Source organism: Triturus cristatus, chromosome 4_2, assembly GCF_964204655.1.
Source record: "Triturus cristatus chromosome 4_2, aTriCri1.1, whole genome shotgun sequence".
Lineage (NCBI taxonomy): Eukaryota > Metazoa > Chordata > Amphibia > Caudata > Salamandridae > Triturus > Triturus cristatus.
The window spans coordinates 781,115,302-781,136,647 of NC_140586.1; the positions used below are offsets into that span (position 1 = coordinate 781,115,302).

The 21,346-nt window shown below is 43.5% G+C and overlaps 1 protein-coding gene across 3 annotated transcripts in view; it reads right to left on the reverse strand.

Annotated features, from left to right (window-relative positions):
- LOC146835037 (cytochrome P450 4B1-like) overlaps positions 1–21,346 on the reverse strand; it is a 276,047-nt gene that overhangs the window by 119,133 nt on the left and 135,568 nt on the right. For all 3 annotated transcript variants that reach the window (XM_085602698.1, XM_085602699.1, XM_085602697.1), the window contains 3 exons: positions 17,148–17,189; positions 5,158–5,285; positions 2,619–2,743 (listed from right to left, as the gene is read on the reverse strand). In XM_085602698.1, the coding sequence (XP_085458824.1) occupies positions 2,619–2,743; positions 5,158–5,285; positions 17,148–17,189 (295 nt within the window). The remainder of the gene's footprint in view (positions 1–2,618; positions 2,744–5,157; positions 5,286–17,147; positions 17,190–21,346) is intronic.

Genomic DNA, 21,346 nt, shown 5'->3' on the forward strand with positions numbered 1-21,346 from the left:
AAAGCTCAGCTTTCTTGACACGCGGATTTAAAACGTCAGGGCAGAGAACGAGCATAGCTAAAGCTGTTCTGGTGGTCCGAGTCTCAGAAAAAGTACGACATGATTTACGCGAGTCCCGTGGGTTTTCCTTCTACGCCTGGAGTACATTTCCAGAGTTTCTTGAATTTGCAGAGGAGCTCAGCAATGCCCTGGGGTGCTGGGACAGTTGCAGTTTATATTGGGTTCACCCGTAATCCTTTTGCAAATAAATAATGACGCCCATGTGAAACTTTTACACGTATGTAATTCGATGCAGCAGTAGTACAACTGTATTTAAAACGTATTTTCCTTTTTGTTTCTCCTTGAGGAAAACATTTTCACCACAGAGAAACCAAATTCCCTACATTCCAACTCATTCCAGAGGTGTTCCTCCGTCATTTATACTCTTGACACGGATTCGATCCTCCCCTTGACAGAAGTAAATATCAGGTCATGTCCAGAGTGGGAACAACTATAGAAACGTTGGTGAACGCCAGCAATCGCTTGTGTGTGTGCACACACTTCCCAGACCATTCCTTGTCTACAATGCCCACTCCCCTCACGCTGGAGAAAATGTACAGAGAAGTGAGAGTGCATGTAATTAAAGATGTACATTCAAGGTTTGAAAACCCCAAATACAGGGCTACGTCACCCACAGACAGGGCTTTAAGTGGGATGAAAAAACTGGAGGGTCTCTCAAAGGGGCGTGGTCAATATAATTAAGGGCGTGGCTTAAAAACACAAACTAAAAGTCAGTATTTAACACAGTGTGCCGCCCGACTTGTATTTTGCTGTTCCTGTCATTGCGTCCAGATCTATGATACAACAAGTCACATCATACCTACAAGTCAGGACTACTGGCTTTGTCAATGGTTGTTAGTTTCAGAAGATAAATAAGCAGCAACTATGGCTTGTATATAATATTGAAAAAGCTTCTACTTAAAGCCCTGGTGACACGAGGACAATGTTGTTGCTCTTGACTTTCAAAAAGAGAAGGGAAATCCTGAGAGAAAATGACTCTTTAATGGATTTCCCTTCCCCTATAACGCTCACCACACGCACATTAAGTTCCTGCTGTCACTGCAGTCCAGAAAAAACAAGCATTTACAATGCAATGGTCTCGGCATTGGTAAAGTTAGAGCTATTGGCATTGCTCATGACAATGCCGTTTCTTTAAATGTTTTAAAAACAAAAACATAAATAAAAACAAGCATTTACAATGCAATGGTCTCGGCATTGGTAAAGTTAGAGCTATTGCCATTGCTCATGACATTATTTTTGTTTATGTTTTTGTTTTTAAAACATTTAAAGAAACGGCATTGTTATTTACAATGTCAATAGCTTAATCACTCTCAAATGCGAGACCTATTGCATTTGCACCCACACACAGAGCCACCTACACACACACTGATTAAGCTATTGACATTGTAAATAACAATGCCGTTTCTTTACATGTTTTAAAAACAAAAACATAAACAAAAAAAATGTCATGAGCAATGCCAATAGCTCTAACTTTAACAATGCTGAGACCGTTGCATTGTAAATGCTTGTTTCTGACTCTACAGCTTCCGAGCAGGACAAGATCTTCCCTGTCTCTTTGACTCGGTTTGCTATTATAATGGCTTAAAGTATTAACACATATCTGTAGGTTTCTCATTGACCCACATGGGTGTCCCTCTCAGATGAACACATAACATATTGTAACCTTTTTGCAAAGCAAGGCCCATCTGTTTTTAATGACGTACAATGATATGTGTGAATAGTTTTGGTTTCTTTGTCACTGATGTAGGAATTAATCTGGGAATTTTGGCCCGTGGTATGAATCTCTGGGCCAGATGTATCAAGCTAAATTGTGGTCGCAAACGCAAAAATGTGCAGAATTTCCGCATTTGCGATCGCAATGTAGCTGTGTGCAATGTAGGAATGGAAAACCCTAATTGGGATATTGCGGTAAGGAATTGCAAATTACCACCAACTCTAAGTTGGTGGTAAATTGCGATGACCTTGAAAAAAGCAATTTTTAGCTTTTTTCAAAGTGCCATGTGGCACACATACAGTGCTCAACATGTGCACACATGCACATTTCAGGAGTGCAACACGGCGTCCTTTAGGATCCCTCGCACCCTTGAAATTGCATGCGCAATTTGCGAGTCGCAAATAAGGAATGTGTAGGAATCGTAAAAAATATTGCGATTCCTACGTACATAGCATTTTGCGAGTCCTTAATAGAGATTCTCCAAAAATCGCTATTACGGACTCGCAATCTGCTACAATGATACATCTGCCCCTCAGTTCCTGCATTATTTCTACCTTACCTCTTGTGAAGTGCTGTGGGGCCGGTTGTGATTCTCTCCATACTATGGCACTGTGGGCCAAGCAGACCTCTCGCACCTGGGAAATTGTATAAATTGCCCTTTAGCATCATGCTTCTTTGTGTCTCGATGCAATGCTATGTTAAGGGAGTTGACCCTTGACCATGGTCATTATGTTCCCTATGTTGACCTGGGCTGTGGTAAATTGACACGGTGAGCCCTTTCATTGTCCTGTAAGAAGTAAATGTGACTAAAGAAGCACTTCTTCTACTACTGGTAAGCACCCACCTGTCTGTTTGGCAGTTGCTCTCATAGCTGAAGGCGCATTTCATGATGCTGTCGAGGGCCATCAGGCTGATGTGCTCAAAAAGTTCCACTGTGTTATTTTCGGTGATGATCTTTTCCCATTTATCCTAGTGCAACAAAGACATACAATCTATCACTGTTGACCTTGGTATGCTGAACACACAAAGAGACAGGGTGAGAGGTACAACTCCTCAACCATCCTCCCTAACTATAAACCTAACACACACAACAAAGGGCTGAGGAGCTAAGACAAAAAATATATTATCACCTTCTCTGGTAACCTATATAGGGGTAAAAAGTGCCCTCACCTTCTAATACTAGCATGTTTCATCATAGGGCAACCTACAACACCCCTTGCGCAGCCAACGCAAGGGCTGGTGAATTTTTTTTATACCTATATAGTTTCAAACAATAATTCAAAGAGATCCACCGTGCAATATTTTATTAAAACTGCATTAGGAGTGCTACTCTCTATTTAATTCTGGGCCCCCTAGGCAGGGTTAAAAACATATCTTGCGGTGGTATTGGGGTATTATTGCCCTGTCATCTTTTATACTGTCAACATGTTTCGCCAAGTCATCTATGGCCACTCAGGGTCATTGGCCTTCATCAGGACTAAGATCCCTATAGTCACTAACACCATTCCTGGTTTCCACTAGTTAGTAAGATTTGCAGTGATGTAATGCCATTCAGTGACCTTACCTGTCACTTCTGTTCATAACACCCGGAATTTACTGTAAAACAAATAACAACCAATTCAATAAGATTCCACAAGACGGTGAATGTATGTGGCTCTTGCACCCAAACCGTGTCAATTGCGGTCAAATGCTCATGTAATTGATTGTGTCATGCACAATCATACCTTTTGTTCCCAATATCACCTTTTCAATGTGAAGCGCCAATCAACACATTTGCATTAACAAGGGGTTAATAAAAACAGATATACCAGTGGGATCAAGACTAAAGCTTCTTACCCTGGAAATTGTGTCATCTCTCTAAAACCGGGGTAGGGGCAGCAGCGTCGCCCTGTATTCACACACTGCGTAAAAGCAAAATGTTATCACTTTTTACCCATATGGATTTCCAGAGAGGGTGATAATAGATCATAATATATTTTTTCTCTTACCTCCTCATCCCCTTTGTTGTGTGTGTTACACTGGCATGCTATCATATATGTACCAAATCATAGCGGATCACAGAACAAGAGCATCTGTTTTAAATGAACCATTGGCAAAATTCCTCTATGGTAACTTGTTCTGGAGCATGAGGCACAAAACAAACAAATAAAATCAAAATAATATTGCCACATGTCCTTACAGAGTAATTTCATTGATCTGAGGTGGAGATTGACATGAGAGATATATTTCATTATCAGAAAGGCTATAAATAATTATAACAAAAACTTGTTTCTTCTAAAGAATGAACCTCCCTCTCCCCGCACCATGGCTCGAAGATTAAAAAAGGGTAAGTGTGTGTGACTTGCCCATGCCCATACCAACATGGTTGCAGGTAATGGTGGGACATGGACATCCTGTGTAAAATATGCATGATACCTGCTGTGTGCAGTTTTTCAAGTACCAAAAAACTAGGAAATCTACACATGGATTTTTACATTTATATTGGTGTGTCAATTTCCTACTTTGGTGACTTCACAAACTCCTCAAAGAATTTGCAGTGAAAAATTAGAGATCACACTTGGTTCCCATGGGCATAACACAGGCCCCAGGGGGGTCAACCCTTCATGGAGCCCCCAAGCCAAAAGGGGGCCCTTATTAAGCCAATGTCCAATGAGTATATGTGTCATATGGTAGACTAAGGGGGTCTTCTTCAAATTCTGCAAGGGGGTCCATCACTTTGCGTCACGCCACTGTGGTTTCCCTTGTGGGCTCCTTGTGAAATTGTGTCAGCTCGTTATTTGGAGCTCTGCTGAGGGGGTATGTAGTAAATATATACTTTTTGTTTCTTTTTTATACACGGGAAATAATTGTTATGAATGTTATTTTGGGAAGCTGCTGGTTTCTCAAATTTTTCAAGCCCAGAATGGCCCATACTATAATCAGGGTGGGAAGCCTTAAAATCTGGAAATTGGAAGAGCAGACCTTTTCCACTTGCGCCAGGAATAAATGGGTGAATCTCCGAACCTCTTGAATGCTAGCTGCCCTCCCTGTGGTGTCACAAGGGGTCAAAAGTCACTTGATGTCACTTCCACTACCCTATGATTTTTGAAAAAATGACACCGCTGCTCCACGTTTTGTGGTTGTAGTTCAGCAGTAAGAGCCCCGAGGGAATAACTAAAACATATTTTGCTAGGTATTAATTACCTGTAGGATTAGGTACCTCCATTGCTTGAAGTATTCTGGAAGCCCACACATTTACTCTCCTCATTGAACGTCTCTTCCTTAATTTATTGATCCTCTCACAAGCTCCCTGCGTGTCAATCCGAACAACCATCTCCCTGTTTTTGTGTAACATTAACCATCTGTGCATGCATCAATAGGAAGCTCTGGAGTGTGTATCATACCAGCATCACTTTGGTCGAATCAGAGATCAGTTTCACGTAGGGTTTCAAAATGTCATAGTGAAATCCAGGAGTCAACAGTTTACGATGCTGGTGCCACTTCGGTCCAGCGAGGATCAACAATCCCTTTCCTAAAACAAGCAAAAGGTAAGTCAGCTAGTGCCTCAATTTGTAAAAAAACAATTACGCTCATGGGCCTAAAGTTTTTCAACACAGCCCACTTTTTTTGCAGACAACAACCAAATATTTGTTGACTCTACCTCATGCCTCTTTCATCCAACACCCAGCATTACTCTTTATCTCACTCTTGCGGGTCTTTTTCATCCTGGCTATTTCTCTTTCTTGTTGTTCTCATACATTTTTCTACTGATTTCTTTCTCCCATTTTTGCATTTCAGTCTATTGCTCTGGGTCAAAATCTGATGATAAAAAAGTTCGTGGTCACCAAAAAGGAATGCAACCTGCAAACACTGGCACAATTTTAGTATTGCATGAAATCCCATGATAGCACCAACAAAGATATGCATTTTTGGTTTTGTAGAAAACTGCACACTTTTTTAATGAGTGGCAGGAAAAACTTTTAAACTGTACATTCAAATAAGTGCTAAAAGAAATCGATTTTTGAGCAAGCAGTACATCCTGTGGCCTACTAGTGTTTGACTTTACCAGTCACTCCTCTATGGTTCCAATATGTTACGTGAATAAGAAAGAAGATAATCCAACCCTTTGTGTCAAACATCTTTTTTGGTTTGTCGTGTAAGGAGTATGACATTCATTCATTAAAAACATGGCTACCACCTTCGTGATCCCATCACCAGTACCCTGAAGCACTTATTGCCAACAGAGGTTTGGACTAACTCAATGTATGTTGAGAGGTGGACTGTATGTGTAAAAAAAACATTTGTGAGGTTTAGATTTGTAGTGTTGGCAATAGCACAAATCAGTAGATTGGTGGTGGTGGGATAATAGAATTTTCGTTGTTGTCGCATTTGTGAATGGAAATTCCATTTGATATATTTGGTCTTAAATAGAATATGGTAAACTGTTAAAACCACTTTTCACCAACAAGGTTTGACCTCCACGAAAGAGGCAGCAAGCACACTGGTGTGTAGGGAAAAAAATCAGAAGATGAAAGGCGGAGTAACAAAATTTGTTGACTTGCCTATTCATGATGCAGTCACTATCATTTATTTGTGCTTAATGAAGTATTGATCTATAACCACATAACCATGGCCCACTTGATTTATTCATGGATCTACTCATCCTTTGTGCATTATTTCATATGTTGTTCTACATGCTTTATATTTAGGTTTCCTAAATTGAATGAATAATATATTTCATTTTTTTAGATAGCAAATGTGTATTGCAACATTGTCATGAGTAGACCTAGGTCCCTCGGTCTCATTTAAAATACACGGTGTATTTCTGCTTGCTATGTATAACATCTTTTCTGTTTCAGTCACAGGAGTCACTGCGTTCTGTATTCTTTGTTAGCTTTCAGAAAGTCGCAGGGAAGCAATTAGTTAGATTGGATGATGATGTTAACACCCTGCATGGGATGAGAAACTAAGGAGGTGAATACTCCTTTTTGAGTTTTGAAGGTTGCAGATTTGGAAGAAGTTGGCATTGCATTAGCTGTGAGCATTAGGCCCACACTGAGTTTAGAATAAACACTGGATCTTGATTGGCTCCTACCCGGTGAGAACCTATACAATGTATTATCTCCTGAGGCGGAAGCCGGGAGCAACGCTTTGCACAAGATCGTATATCTTTTAAAATTGTCTGAATTTGTGTTTTTTTAAACCCACTGTGCACTTCTCCCCCTGCACTCACCGGTGTCACTGGTAACAGCTGATTTGATCGCTGTGGTATACAGGACCCACTTGAACGCCGCCATTACCGGCCGCGAGGAGACCAGGACACGCCCCCTCCGGGTGGCCACGCCCACCGCCCACGAAAACAGATAAAAGCGCGCTCTGATTACGAGAGCTGCACTTTACCCTAAAACTCCTGAGGCGGAAGCCGGGAGCAACGCTTTGCACAAGATCGTATATCTTTTAAAATTGTCTGAATTTGTGTTTTTTTTAAACCCACTGTGCACTTCTCCCCCTGCACTCACCGGTGTCACTGGTAACAGCTGATTTGATCGCTGTGGTATACAGGACCCACTTGAACGCCGCCATTACCGGCCGCGAGGAGACCAGGACATGCCCCCTCCGGGTGGCCACGCCCACCGCCTGCGCACACCCCCTCCGCCCATAAATAATGTGTCAGTTCAGGGAGCGCAGCGGACGGGTGCAGCGGGCACGCCGTCAGCGCGCCAAAGGCGCGCCAAAGGCAAGCCCGTCTGGGCCCGTCCGGGCCCAACCGGACCCAGGCCCAGTTACTCTACCAGGTAGCCCTCGTGACCGTGTGATATATACTGGAGAGGCACTTCGCGCACTACAACCTAAGAAAATTCTTGCCTGTTACCACACACATACTGAAGGTTATACCTTCTCCAATTGTATGCGCTGTAATCCGACCCCCTCGAACTTGACAAAACCCGCACTGAAGATGGGACTCCTTAACTGCCGCTCCCTCTCTAAACATGCGATCGAAACCAATCTGCTTATTCAAGATCAGGATCTCGACCTCCTGTTTTTAACGGAAACATGGCTTTCAGATAGCACCGACTCGGACATCGTCACGGCCCTTCCCCCAGGGTATCTTTGCCAAGCCCTACACAGACCCAAAGGGAGGGGAGGGGGGGTAGCTATAGTCTTCAGGGAACAATTCACTTGTAGAACTTCCAACGCTCACATTGAGGACTGTGAGAGCTGTCAATTCTCCATCCAAACTTCCCCAGCTCACTCCCTGTCAGGGCTACTGATCTACCGCCCCCCAGGTGCTCCTGGTAATTTTTTTAATGCTGTCATCGAATCAGTGTCACAGCTAGCTTCGTCCAACTCCAACTTCCTTATGCTAGGTGACCTAAACTTCCACTTCATGGACCCTACGGATCGGTTAGCCTCTGAACTTCGGCAAGACCTAACATCTCTAAACGTCCGATTGGTCAACAACGAGCCTACCCATGAGAAGGGACACTTGTTGGATCCCATTCTCACTAATATAGCAACCATTACCACCAGACCTCCCGTAACCCTTCCATGGACCGACCATTTTATGGTCCCCATCTTATGGGAAATTTCCACCACGAACTCCCTAACCTCTAAAATCCAGGTTACCGACCGATGGTGGCGCAAACTCGCACCTGATGAATGGGCCGCCGCCCTCACAGACTCCATCCCCGAGCTTTTAACCGACCCTGCCATAGCTGACAGACAGTTTAATGAATGGATCACCTCCTCCTTAGACACACTTCTCCCAAAAACTGCGATCCTTAAACATCCTAAAAGACTATCCTCCGCTCTCTGGTACACCCCAGAGCTCAAAGCTCTGCGTCAAGAGTGCAAGAGAACGGAACGCTCCTGGAGAAGGTTTAAATCGGAGATCAACAAAGACATCTATTCCACCTCTCTATCTACCTATAAAACCGCTATCCGAAAAACCAAAAGCATTTTCTTTCAGGGGAGAATAGAGAAAGCTGGATGCTCCAGTAAGGAATCCTATGCCATCCTTAAAGAGCTGTTAAAAACCCCAGAACCGGGACCGAGACACCACACTGACCCCAAAGCTGATCAGGAGAAATGCCAACAATTGGCTAATTTCTTTTATGACAAAATTCAAACAATTCTTGCTTCAATTCCCTCTGTGAATTCGTGTGAAGAAACTGCCCCCTCGTACCCTCCATCATCTATCCGTCTCTCTTCCTGGGGCCAAGTTACCACGGAAGAAGTAGGAAACACGCTCAAATCCATGAAGAGCGGATCCCCCAGGGACCCCGCCCCACTCTGGATCCTTAAGGAGGTAGCCCACACGATCACTCCCCCTATGACCCATTTGATCAATGCCTCACTCCAACAGGGAGTTGTTCCCCCGAACTGGAAGACGGCGGTCGTAAAAGCCCTATTAAAGAAACCATCCCTCGACCCCGAAAATCTGACGAATTACCGGCCCATCTCCCTTCTCCCAGGAGTCAGTAAGATCGCTGAAAAACTAGTCAACAGGAAACTCTCGCAGTTTCTTGAGGTCAATAATAAACTAAAAAGTTCCCAGACGGGCTTTCGACCAGGACAGGGCACTGACATCGCCCTCCTGGCAGCGGTAGAAGAGGCTAGAACACTATTGGACGGAGGAGGATCAGTGGCAGTGATCCTCCTCGACCTAAGTGCGGCATTCGACACCGTCAACCACCAACTCCTTATTAGAAGACTTAAAAGAGTTGGTGTGGAAGGCTCGGCCTTATCCTGGCTCTCATCCTTTTTAGCTCAACGGACCTACCAGATCTGGGAGAAGAACGCCTGCTCCTCCGAAATGCCTCTCCAATGTGGTGTGCCTCAGGGCTCCTCCCTGAGCCCCACATTATTTAATATCTATATGTCCACATTGGAGGAGGTCATCACCCCATTCGGAGTGAGCGTCGTCAGCTATGCTGACGACACACAATTAGTGGTGTCTTTGTCTCACCCCAGACAACAATCAGCAGACCTATTCAACTGCCTTACGCAGGTCCATTGCTGGATGAATAAGTCAGCTCTAAAATTAAACGGGACAAAAACCAAAGTTCTGCTCCTCGGCCCGAAAGGCCTCTCACTCTCCTCTAACATCTGGCCTGCCTACCTGGGCCCTCCCCCCGACCCAAAAGAAGAGGTTAAAAGTCTGGGGGTGTGGATCGACACTGACCTCTCATTCACAGTACAGGCAAAGAAAGTAGCCAGGACCTGTTTCGGCCTCTTAAAATCCCTGAGGAAAGTCCTGCCCCTCTTACCCTTCAACTCACAAAAATTGCTAATTCAAGGCCTTATACTATCGAGGCTTGACTACAGCAACGTGATTTATCTGGGCGCTCCTGAAGCGACCCTCAACAAGCTTCAGAGAATCCAGAATACTGCAGCCCGGATTATCACAAATACCCCTGCCAGAACTTCCGCTAAACCTGCCCTAAAACTCCTCCATTGGCTTCCCATAAGGGAGCGAGTCAAATTCAAGGCTCTATGCCTAGCCCACAAAACTCTGCAAAAACAAGGCCCCCCCAGTCCTTAGTAAACTCATCACTCCCTATAAAGCCACAAAATCCCTCCGGTCTGACACAGAAAATTTCATCACTACCCCCAGATTCAAGAAAGCCCGAGCCGGAGGAAGACGCTTCTCAGTTCAAACCGCACGTCTTTGGAACTCGCTCCCCCGCGACTTGCGACTCGAACCACAATACCTTCGCTTCAGGAAGCAGCTAAAAACTCATCTTTTTCCCAAATGACTCACGCCTTCCCTTACACTGAGTCTTTGTCCCCTCCCCCCCTCCCCCTCACCTCTGTTTTGCCCCTGGCCCACCGAACTGGAGAGTTAGGGTTTTCGTTAGCGCTGGGATACCTCAGGGTGACTACGCGCTCTACAAAAATAAATAATAATAATAATAATAATAATAATCTTCGATGGAATGTTGTTTTAACTGTGAAGCTTGTTATAGGAATCACTTGCCCCCGTCCACCATTGCAGATGGACCTCCTTTCCCTACTCTTGAAACCAATGCACCTGATTTTCCTGCTGATTGACTTACTATTGAGAGTAAGAACATTCCTTCTCAATCCAATTGGAACATTTATTTGGTTCCTCTTTCAATGCTATATTTGCTGACACCAGCTGCTTCTAAATTACCCTACCTGCCACAACCTAGTTCACCACTAGGGAGTTCCCACTATAGAATCAGGATTGTGCTTCGATTTGCATTATGTTGCCCCTAATAATGCAATACCCACTTTTACTAGCTTGAATTGTTGGGATAATATTCATGTATGCTTTTCTCAAATGAATTTGGATTTATGTCTAATTGATTTGATTTGAGACTGTAACTTATTAATTTGCTAATAAACCTTTATGGGGTGCAACCTTTTTCCGCTGTCGTTACTGTGGGGCAAATCTTCTTCACTGTTATTTCAATGCTTTTGAATTCGTGATTTCAGCCTCAGTTCGAGAAAAATGGCCACCCTCGATATATTTGTAATGATTTTAGGTCATTTACAATAGAATTTTAATTAACTATATGTGATTTAGTTTGTGCACAGACATTCCATTGAGGTATGTATGCATGTGGTATTTCTATATCAGAAGCCTATCAAAAAGGCAGCAGGGCGCTGTGCAGAGTCAAAGACTAGCGTGAAGTCAGCGAGTCATAGGAGAGTCGTCTGGGTTGTGTATGGTTAATGCATTGTGATGTACTGTTCTTTGAAGAGGTGCATCTTCAACTCTTTCCAAAATTGGAGCAACATTGAGGTAGTCCTGATGAATACAGGGATGATGTTCCAGATACTGGGAGCATAGAAGGAAAAGGTGTGCTGCCTTGTTTTTCTATTTACACAATCAATCTAGTCTGAAGTCCGATGGAATCCTACCTGTGGGTGTGCCGATAACTAGCAGATATGGTGAGCTTGTTTGCATGATAAGCAGGGGTGCTGGCGTGATGGCTTTGTAAATGTTGCCGCTGGTTTTAGTGAGTCATTTGTTGTACAAGTCTACATATAGAGCGGGCTCCTCTTTCTTTTGTGCTACTTTTATCCTTTACTGAAATGAACTAATGCGCTTTAATCCCTTGTGTAAATATGCCTCCCTCCTGATTCTTAGACCATTTTGCTTCACAGAAACAAACAAGACGATATACATTTTCAGGAAGTACGCCTATTGGCAGAAGGTTGGAACCTGCATTCTTGCTTTCAAATGAAGCATTGAAGTCCTTCCTCGAAGGAGTCGGTACCACTCCCAGCTCTCACCAATGCAAGAGCAAGAAGGAATCACAGAAGACTGGAGTTCTGTTCATTTTCACAAATGGATCCAATGTCATCTGTTATCTAGGATAGTGTATGCAAGTCTGACTTGGTGTGTTTTTTGGTACTTTTGGAAAGCTGCTTTCAGAACTTCTGTTTGCCTTATGGAGCAGACGTTTTCAAGGTTTTTCGCCGTCTGGCTGCGGCCACGTTACCTGTCCGTTGCAGACAGGATTGCTACCAAAGCTTCTTAGAGTTTGCTTGGCTCTGCCCACTGCTCATGATTACATGTTTTTCTTATCCATGTCAGTTCCCTACTCCTGGATTGGAGGCTTGCCTCCATATCCCGTCTCTTCGTCCACTCCTGGAGCATTTAGGTTTTACACTCTTTTTGATTGATTCAGTGTAACCTTCCACTGCTAATGTAAGGGGATTACTTTTCAATTTTCTAAATTAAAAAAAAAACATTCTGACGACGGGAGCTCATGTCGACCTTCTTTCTCTCCCTCCTTCTCAAGCACGTGTGCTCCTTGCATGCTCCTCACGTGCTCCTGCTCTTTCTCTCTTCACCCTCCTCTCATCCTCCCTCTCTTTCTTGAATGCTGACTCATCCTTGAGTGCAAGCACTATGCTGCCTCTTCGCTTGCGCTGTACAAAAACCACATACACATGCATACATGCGTTGAAAGGCAAAGATGATGCACACAATGTGCAAATGCTGAATATCTGTGAGAGATGCCAGTCTTTGGCTGAGAAAGTCATGCTGAAACTCCTTTTTAATATGAAGTCTGCTACCTCAGTTATAATTCCAGAGGGCTATACTTATTCTTTGACAAAAGTGAGGTAGCTCTGTTTATCGACAGTGGATTGATGAAGGTCTGCATTTCCAGCCATGTCTCGTTCATACGTAAAATCTCTTGGTTACAATTAGATCTCAACAGTGGCGGCATTAATACCATGATTAATATTAGAGCTCTGGCTTAGAAACATAGGGCTAATACTCAATAAATTAATCCAAATAACTTTATTTATATATTTTTATAGATCCATAAAAGTACATAAAAGAGTATCATAAAATCGAATAATAAACATAATTTCATACATTATGCGTTAAAAACTCATTCAATAAAATAAATGATAAAATCCCATTGTTGAAAGAAACCTACTAGTATCTCGATGTTAATAAAGCTTATTGTGCTAAAAACCATTTTTCAATCATCTTCATAAACCAGTTTATCCAGAAATACAGGGGATTTCCTTATTTTTACAGCTCGGGTTATGCAACCTGCAACCACACGGCACACCAGTTCATTTTCTAGAATACATGAAGAGATCATTGCATCCTTATAAGAACAAGTTTCTTAGTTACAAAGATTGTCCTTCTAATACCTTGCCAGAACCTACAAAAAAAGTATAAAGTGGATCGTAAACTGGGTATTTTTACCATTGAATGAGCATCTATGAGTTGTTTTCTTCCATTTTTTTATATTTTGGGAATACCACCAGTGTTTTGCACATTAGTAACTTTGACTAGGTATTCAGCTAACCCTGAGACGGTTATACTTGACACATATCTTGACACACAGGGCTAATACTCAATGCATTTATGATTTCAGAAAGTAATGCTACTGGAGGCATCTTTTTCATACTCTTGTACGCCTTTGTGAATCAGCCGAGAACGTCCAACTCCCTACTGGTAAATGTGCTGAGGGCACAATCCTTTCTGTTTATACTAATTGTTTATGGCCATTCCTTGAATATTGGTATTTTACTCCCCTTTTAGATGTTTTGGGGCTAAGTGGCGACAACATGTAAAACTACATAAAAGAGTTCCCCTGTAGTACTACTTCCCATACTTATGAAGGCCTCTAAGACTTGCCTTCACAGATTCCAAGGAGGGTGGGTTGCATGGCCACGGTCTCCACCTCTACGATCATTATGGAGTGATATCCCTCATAAAGAGCCCGCAAGGAGGCTGCATTGTCTTGAAATGGAAGTACACATTTGCTACAGCTTGAACTATCCTCCTTTTTGTATTCTCTTTAAAGGTGTTTATATGTAAACATCACTGTATTCACTCTTTGTTCTCTTTGTGCTTCAATAGTAGGTCATGTCATCAGACATCCCAATGGCACTCATTTAATCAAATTCTGAAGGTTGAAACACTGACTCCGCCATGGCAGGATTCAAGCCTATTATTTACCAGTTACATACAAACACCATCACAACCACCTAAAACTTAACCCTAAAAAAACAGAAATCATTCTATTCTCTCCTAAAAACAACTCTCTCCCTATTCTACATTGGATCTCTGACATCAAAGCTCTTAACTGCTCTCTATACATCCCTCGCTCAGTCAAATCCCTCGGCATTAGCATCGACCAGAACTTGTCTTACTCCCCATATAAAAAATATGGCCAAAGGCGCTCTCTTCACACTCCACCATCTTAAACAAATTAAACCCTTTATTCCTGCCGATGACTTTAAATCAGTGGCACAATCATTGGTCCAATCTAAACTCGACTACGGTAATGCCACTCTCTCTGGAACTCCCAAAGTCCACCTTGCCCCTATCAAATCCGTTCTCAACCTTGCTGCCAGGCTTATTACTGACTGTAAGCGGTTTGATCACATCTCCCCCGTCCTCAAAGACCTTAAATGGCTTCCTATTGAAGGCAGATCCACTTACAAGACTGCCTGCATCACACACAAAGCCCTCCATCAAAACACCCCATCTTACCTCTCTGATAAACTCCACAAATCGGGCTGTACCAGAAATATGAGGAGCACTAACGCTCTCAACCTAATCCCACCCTTATTAAAAAAGAAATCTACACAATCTCGCTCTTTCTCTGGAAACGCGCCTGCTGTATGGAATGCTCTCCCTAAGGTACTACGCTGCAACCCCTCCTGCTCCAGCTTCAAAAAAGACCTCAAACTGCTCCTTCTCAACAAATACTGGGGTCCCAAATTACATTGTCACCGGATACATATTCTTACCCCTGCCCTAACTCTTTCATTTATGACCACCTCTCCCCACTTTTCTAAGCATAGATAACTTCCTTCCGCCTTCATCCCCGTACCCCTCACCCTCCTTAGTAACCCTACTCTTTCTCTCCCTCCCCCATCCAATAACTAACCTTTGTTTTCCTCCACACCTATTATCTCCGATATGTTGTTAGATTTATGATATCTCTGTTAATTTTTACCTCATTTAAATCAATCATTGTATGCCTTGTTTTTTGACTTATGTGTATAAAAGTTATACTGCAATTCTGTATTACCTAATCTTGCAAAGCGCTCTGATACTCTTGGGTCCAGCCAGTGCTATATAAAACCTTTTAAATAAATAAACATGCACTCTGCCCATTGGACCCACTTACCACCCTTTCTTTGAGCCATGCTTTTTTTTTAAATATAACCTTATCAGTTTTTATTTTGACGCCTGGCTTTGGCTCCTGGTATCTGTTCTGCACACTGTGGATTTAGAACTGTTCCTAAAAGTTGTTCACTATTTTGCATTTGTCAGCCACCATGTCAGTTTGTACCTGGATACTGTGTGGCCGTTTCATGGCACTGGTCTGCATGCACCATGCAAATGTCAAACCTTTAGGCTTTATCCGGGCTGGTATATGTGAAATTTGCACTAAACAGTGGACTTTAAAGATACTGTTGTAGTGACCGACATTAAAACTTTTCAGGCCCTAGATATGGAGGCGTTTAAGTCTGTTCTGCTTTGGTAGGCTTACAATTTCAATATGGCTGACCTATATTTGCTTTTTTTTCTAGTACCAATGTGCTAGCACCTCGATAAAATAAGTAGCTGGCTGAATAGCAGCAGTGTGCTACAGCATGGTACCACCAGGACATCTTACTGTGCATAGCCAAAGGTTTGCTAGTCAGCAGATTGTGCTCCCTGATTTAGGCCCTCATCACTATTGGCCCAGATTAATCCCTCTTACTTTCCTCCCCTGCAATCACCATTATGTGGGTCCAGGTAATTCCAGGAAGTAGACATTATGTTGATTATCATTTATTTGGGTAAAGCATGCAGCAATCCGATTTATCATGCATATTCCCATGGGTTTTCGCTGGTATTTCACCCAGAGACTTTTTGTTCTGGTTGCAGCAGGTGAAATCCCCGGGTGAAACACGCAGAGCTCCAGGATTCCTGCAAGAGGTACAACTCTGATGAAGCAGCTAACTCTAATTAGAGGTCCATTGGAATCTATGGGCCACTCATAATGAGGGTCTTGCTGCAGTATTGCTAAACCAAAAATGGTGAATTAATGCTGGCCACTCCTGACAAACTTGGTAGCCGTTCGTATTCTTCATAGTAATGGCGCCCGGGCATTTTTATTTCAGTCCTTGATTTTTCCACCAATATCACCATACATTATTATTCTGCTTCACTTTTCACTTTAATGTGTAGTTGGTGGCTGGGGCCCGTAGACAGGAGGCCAAACCTGCCAATGGGTGCTGGGCCTCAGGAGGATCAACTGTACACACACATTTGGAACCCTGCCAGTGTAAATCTTTCTCTCTGTGCCAACCATATGTAGTCACTTGCAAAAAGAATAATTGATGGACAGAATGCTGCACATTGTCACACATTCACCCCAGTACAAAGATCTGAGCCTAAATTCCAATTTTTTGTTGCTCCCCATGCCATTCCAGTTCAGACCCAGCCATATGCAAATCAGTCTTGACCCTGCTCCCCGTGGGAACAATCCAGCCCGAACTGCCAGGCCATGTGCTCCCTGGACTGGAAACAAGCATCCTGGGAACGATGGATTTAACCCAGATCTTTAGACTGGGGGTGCATGTATGATTCATTCAGCATTCCGTCCATCATTTGTTTGCATAGCCATATGTAATCACTGCATATGGCACTTAAAGTCTTGACATATGCAGCTCTCAAAATATTGGCACAATGAATTCAAGATAGGGTCCACTGAGCATGTGATGGAAAAGCAGTAGATTAGACAAGCCTTTAGAACAGCAAAGTCACGCCCCTACATATGGTATTCAATACTTCATCAAGGTTTAGAAAAACATTAATTATTAACAAATTACAGTATCTGCCATAATCATTCAGAGAAATATTGAATCTCTATGCCAGTGATGTACATACCTATCCACGGGGTTAAGAAATCGTAGGTCCAGGGTTTTGGATCTGAAAATGTGAATATTGCAAGAGAACAGTCAGTCTCCGAGTTACACAAATCACTCACATTCAGTGCAATCTTTGGTCTTGACGTTTTCTGGCTATTTTTTCTTGCAATCAAGAGAGGGATTTGAAGCACATTTCTCCCTGTGTGCCAGTCACCACTTGTGTTACAAAACCCATGCTTTGGCTATAAACAGAATCTATGAGGGCAATCTTAGTCAGCTAAGTTTCGGCGTGACAAGTTTCATGAATATCTTCCACAGGGAAAAAAAGTTAAAGCGAGTGAAAAAAACCCTATCATTTCTCATTTTAACCCCCGTATACATTTTTTCTGAAAGATAGATCAAAAACAGATGTACAGATTGACATCACACTTATTTCGAAAGTTTATTTTTTCTGATTTGGTGTAAATCCGTACAGAACTAATTTTGATATTTAAGTTTAAAAAAGGTGCAGAACAGGATTTAAAAGGTTAACACTCGAAATGTAATTTTGATTTGATTTTTAACACAATTGGCTGGAAGCCCTCAGGGCCACAATCAGGGACCAGAAAGAGAGCTCCAATGGTCCAAACAGTGGGGGGGAGGTGTTGGGTGTCTAAGGAAGGCCCAGGAATGCGTGGACACCCGTCACACACATACTAGCTGCCAGGCCACAAATCAGGAATTTGGGGCAGCACTTCAATGTCACTAAAAGTAGAGCAGCGGATGGTGTCCAACACAGGTCAAGGCTCACATACACAACCCATTCATCCATACCAGTGCTCAGATCCACCATATTGGTTTGGTGGCGAGCACCTACGGCAACAAACTTAGAGTGTGGTGTAGGGTGTCTGCCGCAGGTCCAGATTTACGCAAACACCCCAAACACCCATACTAGCATTCAGGGCTAAAATCAGGGATTGGCGGAGTGCTCAAACGGCTGCAAAAGAAGAGTATAGAGTGTCACGTGGTTTTAGGCCACTCCCTATTTACAGTGCTAAGTTAGCTCAATCACGTTAGCTGTTGGAAAAACATCTTGTTGCTTTTGCTGCCTTTGCACCCGACACTGTTGTTACATGTTATTCATTTGAGAAATGCAGACTCGTCTCAAGTGAATGTTATTTATACATCCTTAACAGTTGCTAGTGCCCTTGGTCTGTACATCGAGTAAAGAACTGTTCTAGGACACTAGACGGTGCCGGCTGATTATGTTCAGGGTGATCGTACCACTGTTTAGTCACAACATGCACGCAGCTGCAAATACCAGAATGTCGTGGGCTTTAATATCACAGCGCAGTATATTGTTAAGGCATTCGATAGAAGAGCTGTTGCAGAGAACACTGAGCTGATCCTGTGATGTGATACACCCGAGCTGATCTATACGGTATGGGGTCCCCTATGCAAGCCTATGAGACCTTCTAATAGTCTAATAATATATTATTAGTTGCTAGAGAAAGGAGGGTGGTTGTTTTCCACTGTCATTATAATATGATCGCTCCTTTCATTTTCTATGGTATTGTAACAATGCTAATGGTAATGATCTTAACCATTTGTCTGCTTATGTTAGCCAAAGTACTGTATAACAGGACTCGAGGTTTATGAATAAATTCTTTAAACTTTACTGTGTCTTAGTTATTCTGTTATGGACTAATATATATGTGCAAACGGGTATTTCGGGTTCCCACCATTCCTGAGAATAACTAAGTCGCATGTTCTGGGTTGTCTATACATTGGGACCGCCGAGCTAAATCTCGGATAACGAATGTGACACTAAGCTAGTCGGATAAGGGGTTCTTAGTTCTGAGGGGAGTTTCTGGTACACCACAATTCTCTAAGGTTCTGGTTTCCTGCGCATAGTTCTGTGCATACGCAGAATCCCTACAACATGGCGCACCTAACGTTTGGTCTTAATATCTGAGATGCCTTAGTAGTGCTTTTTATTAGTCCATAACGCCCTCACTCTGGTTTCCGGATAACGGGAGTGACGGTTTAACCTACCTAGGTTTTAGGCTATAGGTTCTTTCAAGCTTGATAATAAAAAAGGTTACACTAATCTAAGCCCAAGTGCTACTAAAGATCTCGTTGTATCTTCTTTTTCGTCCTAATGGCGGTAGAAATTCCCGCTCATAGTAGGCTGTCTCTACGTGCTCATTTGAGGACGTACGGGGTGCCTGATGACGAGATGGCAGTGGTGTTTGTCGTGAGTGCAAGTGCCACTTACCCTTATGAGTTGTTTTACTCTTGGGTTACCTTTGAGGCTGTGGAAGATGTCGATAAAACGTTCCACAAATACACTGCCACGCCGGTGCCTCTACATTATACCCCATATATGGCTTTAGAAATTCCTATTTCAACCTGGCAGCACACTATTTGGTTTAATGGCGCCCTCCCCCACACGGTCACCCCGGCGAGACTGGGTCCTTTGTCTATTGAAGGAGCTACTTGGCCGGTGCTGGCCGGACATACACCTCATCCACGCTACCTGACGGTAGGAGTGGATAGCTTACGTATACTACACACGACCCTGATTACGGTCCATAGGGCGTTAGTGCAGTATGTGTCGCGCACTGTACAGGTGGGGGCACCTGCAGTTGCAGGACACGGGGCTGATCACCATCATGCGGTTGTGATCAGTCCTGTAATGGTAAACGCGGTTGTTGGCAAGCGCCCCCAGAGTAAGGATGAGTATCCTTATTGGCTTGCAGAGAAATTCGATCAACTAGAAGCCGTGTTTCCTAACACTAGTCCTGTGGATAAACACAGGATACTCACTATTACTTTGCCGAAAGAACTGGTCCCAGACATTGTCGATTGTGACAATTGGGGCAAGGTCTTTGCCGCGACCTATTCGAAGTGCTTCGGCACTACGTCTATGTCGGTACTACCTTCCGTTATCAAGAAAGCCCAGGAGGACCATGGGGCGGAAGCAGCTATTGAATTGGGAATGCGGCTTATCGACAGCTTCGATATAGTATGTTCCATGATAATGGGAAATCTCAAAGGAGATGCCATGCAGTTTCAAGTGGGAAACATGATGGCACTTATTGCGGATGACGATAAGCCGAGGGAGTTTGCAAAAGTTATTGCGAAAGCCTATAGGATGGTTGGACGTAGTGCCCTAGGCGTGAAACCCGTCATCAAAATTCCTGATGTAGTACAGCACACTAAAGTGAGTTCGTCTACAAAAGACGATAAACCCAACTTTCCAAAACAAAATTGGCGAGCTATAAAACAAGATAAACAGCAACAGAAACAGGAGACTCGTCCTGCGTCCCCAGTTCAGGCTTATGTTGAACGCACTTATGATTTGCGTGATCGTTCTCGTATTAAGTCACCTGATAGGTTTCAGGTTCCTGACCAGCGCTCTCCTCGTTCTTCACAGGAAACAGCGGCTTCACACTTTGGTGGAGGAGACCGTGGGAGAGGCCGGGGTGCTCAAGGTCGAGACCAGCCCCGACAGGAGGACAGAAAAGGCAAGCAGGAGGATTCTGCACGTCCACGTCCTCCGTTTCAGAAAAAGAAGGTTGCTGCAATCTCAGCGAAGTATGCCTCAGATGGTACGGACACAGCTTCTGAACATGAAATGGGCGCTGACGCTGCTAGACAGCGCGGCGGAAGTTACAGTAGTGCGGGGAGCACTGCGTCCATTTCTGGAGGCGACAGCAACTAAAATCTATGTAACAGTAGAAACTGCTGATACTCGCGTAGCCCCCCCTGAGAGATTATTTGACATAGTCCTCAATATTGAGGGTGACATACAACGAAAAATTAACGCGGTATTTTGGGATAATCTAACGACCACCTATGATATACTATTGGCGGAGAAAGATTGGCCCCAGGCTTTCGTTCTAAACGCTCCAAGGGGGGAAGAAGTTATTCTTCCTTCTTTTGGACACGTAGTGCCCAAGGAGGAGTCTAAAAAGTTGGCCGAGGAGTGGGCGCGGGTGCTTGCACCTGCGTTGTATCGTAACCAGGTGGGGTGGGATAAAAGTTCTACCCTCCACGAATTTCCATTGCGGTCCGACCCCCAGCCTCAGCCCCAATACCCTATGCGACGTGAGGCTAGGTCTCACGTCGCGGCTATCCTTGAACAATTGGAATATCAGGGAGTAATTGAAACGTGTGTGTCATCCATGAATAATCCTTTATTCACTGTAACGAAGCCTGACGGATCGTACCGCC